The sequence below is a fragment of the Limulus polyphemus genome, unplaced genomic scaffold (genome assembly GCF_000517525.1).
Source record: "Limulus polyphemus unplaced genomic scaffold, Limulus_polyphemus-2.1.2 Scaffold129, whole genome shotgun sequence".
Classification (NCBI taxonomy): domain Eukaryota; kingdom Metazoa; phylum Arthropoda; class Merostomata; order Xiphosura; family Limulidae; genus Limulus; species Limulus polyphemus.
Genome location: NW_013665739.1, coordinates 726,285 through 728,574, shown reverse-complemented (window position 1 = coordinate 728,574; position 2,290 = coordinate 726,285). Strand labels below are relative to the sequence as shown.

Below are 2,290 nucleotides of genomic sequence, written 5' to 3'. Positions count from 1 at the left end.
ATCTTTAGTAAATTCGCCAATAATTCAGTCAAAAAATTCAATTGTTGTCAATCATCGGACAAAAAATTAAAATATTTAATTTTTATTGTTAAAGTATTTACACTATAATCATGCATGATACAAAACACTTCATAATCCCAACATTTACAATATATTTGTACTAGAAAGTTTTGGCTGACCTTGCACATATGAAAACTTTCTCGTTCTGTATATAACTATTTTTTATATCACCACTTCATAGTTTCTTTTTTTTCCATCGACTTCAAAGATAGCATTTTCTAAGATACGAAAAAATCATTTATCTCCGAAACTAAACTCCGTATTTGGTTTCTTTGTTTTCAGCTTCCTTGAGGGATTTCTTCAGGCTATGCTACATTCTGTGTGTTGTTGTTCTTTGCTATTGTAAGTCCTAACATATCACGCTCCAGTGGAAATGGGTACATTTCAAATGTACGTATTATATTTCATTAGAAATATATTTGTACGTATTACATTTCACTAGAAATATATTTGTACGTATTACATTTCACTAGAAATATATTTGTACGTATTATATTTCAAAAGAAATCTATTTCGACGATGTGTTTTGTATTCACTCTGATATACAAATATTTCTATAACTAGTAGTTAATGTATTATTATACGGCATAGATAACATATTTTATAGATAATATTCCAAATTTCTGTAATCCTCCATATAACCTTAAGTATTAGCATATTTTTATCTTGACCTTAGACGTTCGCCAGTTTAAAACCAAAGTTCTATTTTGGATCACGTGAAATGTTGAAACACGCTAGTATGTGAATAAGAACACATTTTAATAAAACAACCAGTGAAGGACTGTTAATTGCGAGTAAAATAGTTTTATAACGAGCCTTGCTTGTAAGTATATTAAAGTTCTCAAGTATCTGAAGGCTTATTACGCTAAAAACCGAGTATCACAGCTGTACAGCTGTGCTTACCAACAAACAAAAGTATCTTATGAAGCTATATGTGTCTTCTAATGTTTTATTGTTAGAGCTGTGGATGGATAGTCGTTTACGTTTTACTAAAGAAACTTCAATAAAATCTGGAATTTTGTAAATTAATCAAAACAGTATGCTATCTGTTTTATTTTACCAGTTTCTTGAAAGTACGATGAATTATTAGTTCACTCTTTTAACTGTGTTGTACTTGACGGAAGAAGTTACATACATAAAACATAAAAATCACATTGTTAATAAAGCGGCAAATAATTAAATGAAACGTCAAACTGTTTAAAATTATCATATTTGTTTTGTTTATTTACTTAAAATCAAATACGCCCAATTTACTATAATTTGTGCAAGGAATATTTTAAAAAATAAATATTTGAAAGCCATTTTGTATATTTGTGCTTGGTTATGAATTTATTTTCCCTTTGAATTACTTTCGGAATTTTCTAGTCGTTTTGACTAAACAAAAAATTTCATAACAAGAAAAGGTAAAAAAAAAAACATAAAAATTTACAGCGTAACAAATAAAGTGCTTTAAACCATTTAGAATTAAATATAGGGAAATGGCAAAAAAATAACATAATACCTTGATTTCAATAAATTATCCCTTTACATTATCTGTGACTTAAGACAACTGGATAGCTATGCTTTTTTTGTAACAAGGTAATTTTACACTTATCAGTTATTGGTTTTCGTTTACAGGATACATTGAACAATAAAAACACCACAGTCAATGTCTAGCTTGAAGAATGAATGTCACCCTGAAGAATATTATGTTATGTAATATCAGTTTAACGAATTGTATCTTCAATGTGTTCAAAATTTTAATAAAATAAGGTTTTATGTTAACGTTTTCTTTAAACTACATGTTGTAAACCTTTGTAAAAAACAGGTAAAATAAAAATAAAGTACTTGGACGTCATTTTTGTGCCTTTTGTTTGTTATACAAACAAATCCAATAAACAGCCACGGTGTTGTTCGATTTATTATCAATGTCAAGTTGTATTTAACGATATTCGTGAATCACGGCTAACAACTTCATTTAGACAGAAATATTCACCACAAACAACTATTCATTTAACATTTTAAATTTTCTACACCAAATAGAGTGAGTGTGGTTTCTTGGTATGACAGTCTCACAGAAAGAAGTTTCTACACCAAATAGAGTGAGTGTGGTTTCTTGGTATGACAGTCTCATAGAAAGAAGTTTCTACACCAAATAGAGTGAGTATGGTTTCTTGGTATGACAGTTTCATGGAACGAAATTTCTACACCAAATAGAGTGAGTATGGTTTCTTGGTATGACAGTCTCATA

The 2,290-nt window shown here is 28.8% G+C and overlaps 1 protein-coding gene across 2 annotated transcripts in view; it reads left to right on the top strand.

Moving 5' to 3' along the window:
• Nucleotides 1-1,897, top strand: part of LOC111089786 — a 40,557-nt gene extending 38,660 nt beyond the window's left edge. For both annotated transcript variants that reach the window (XM_022402871.1, XM_022402866.1), the window contains exons 5-6: nucleotides 343-450; nucleotides 1,678-1,897. In XM_022402871.1, coding sequence (XP_022258579.1) covers nucleotides 343-413 — 71 coding nt within the window. In that variant the 3' untranslated portion in view covers nucleotides 414-450; nucleotides 1,678-1,897. The remainder of the gene's footprint in view (nucleotides 1-342; nucleotides 451-1,677) is intronic.
• The last annotated feature ends 393 nt before the right edge of the window (nucleotides 1,898-2,290 follow it).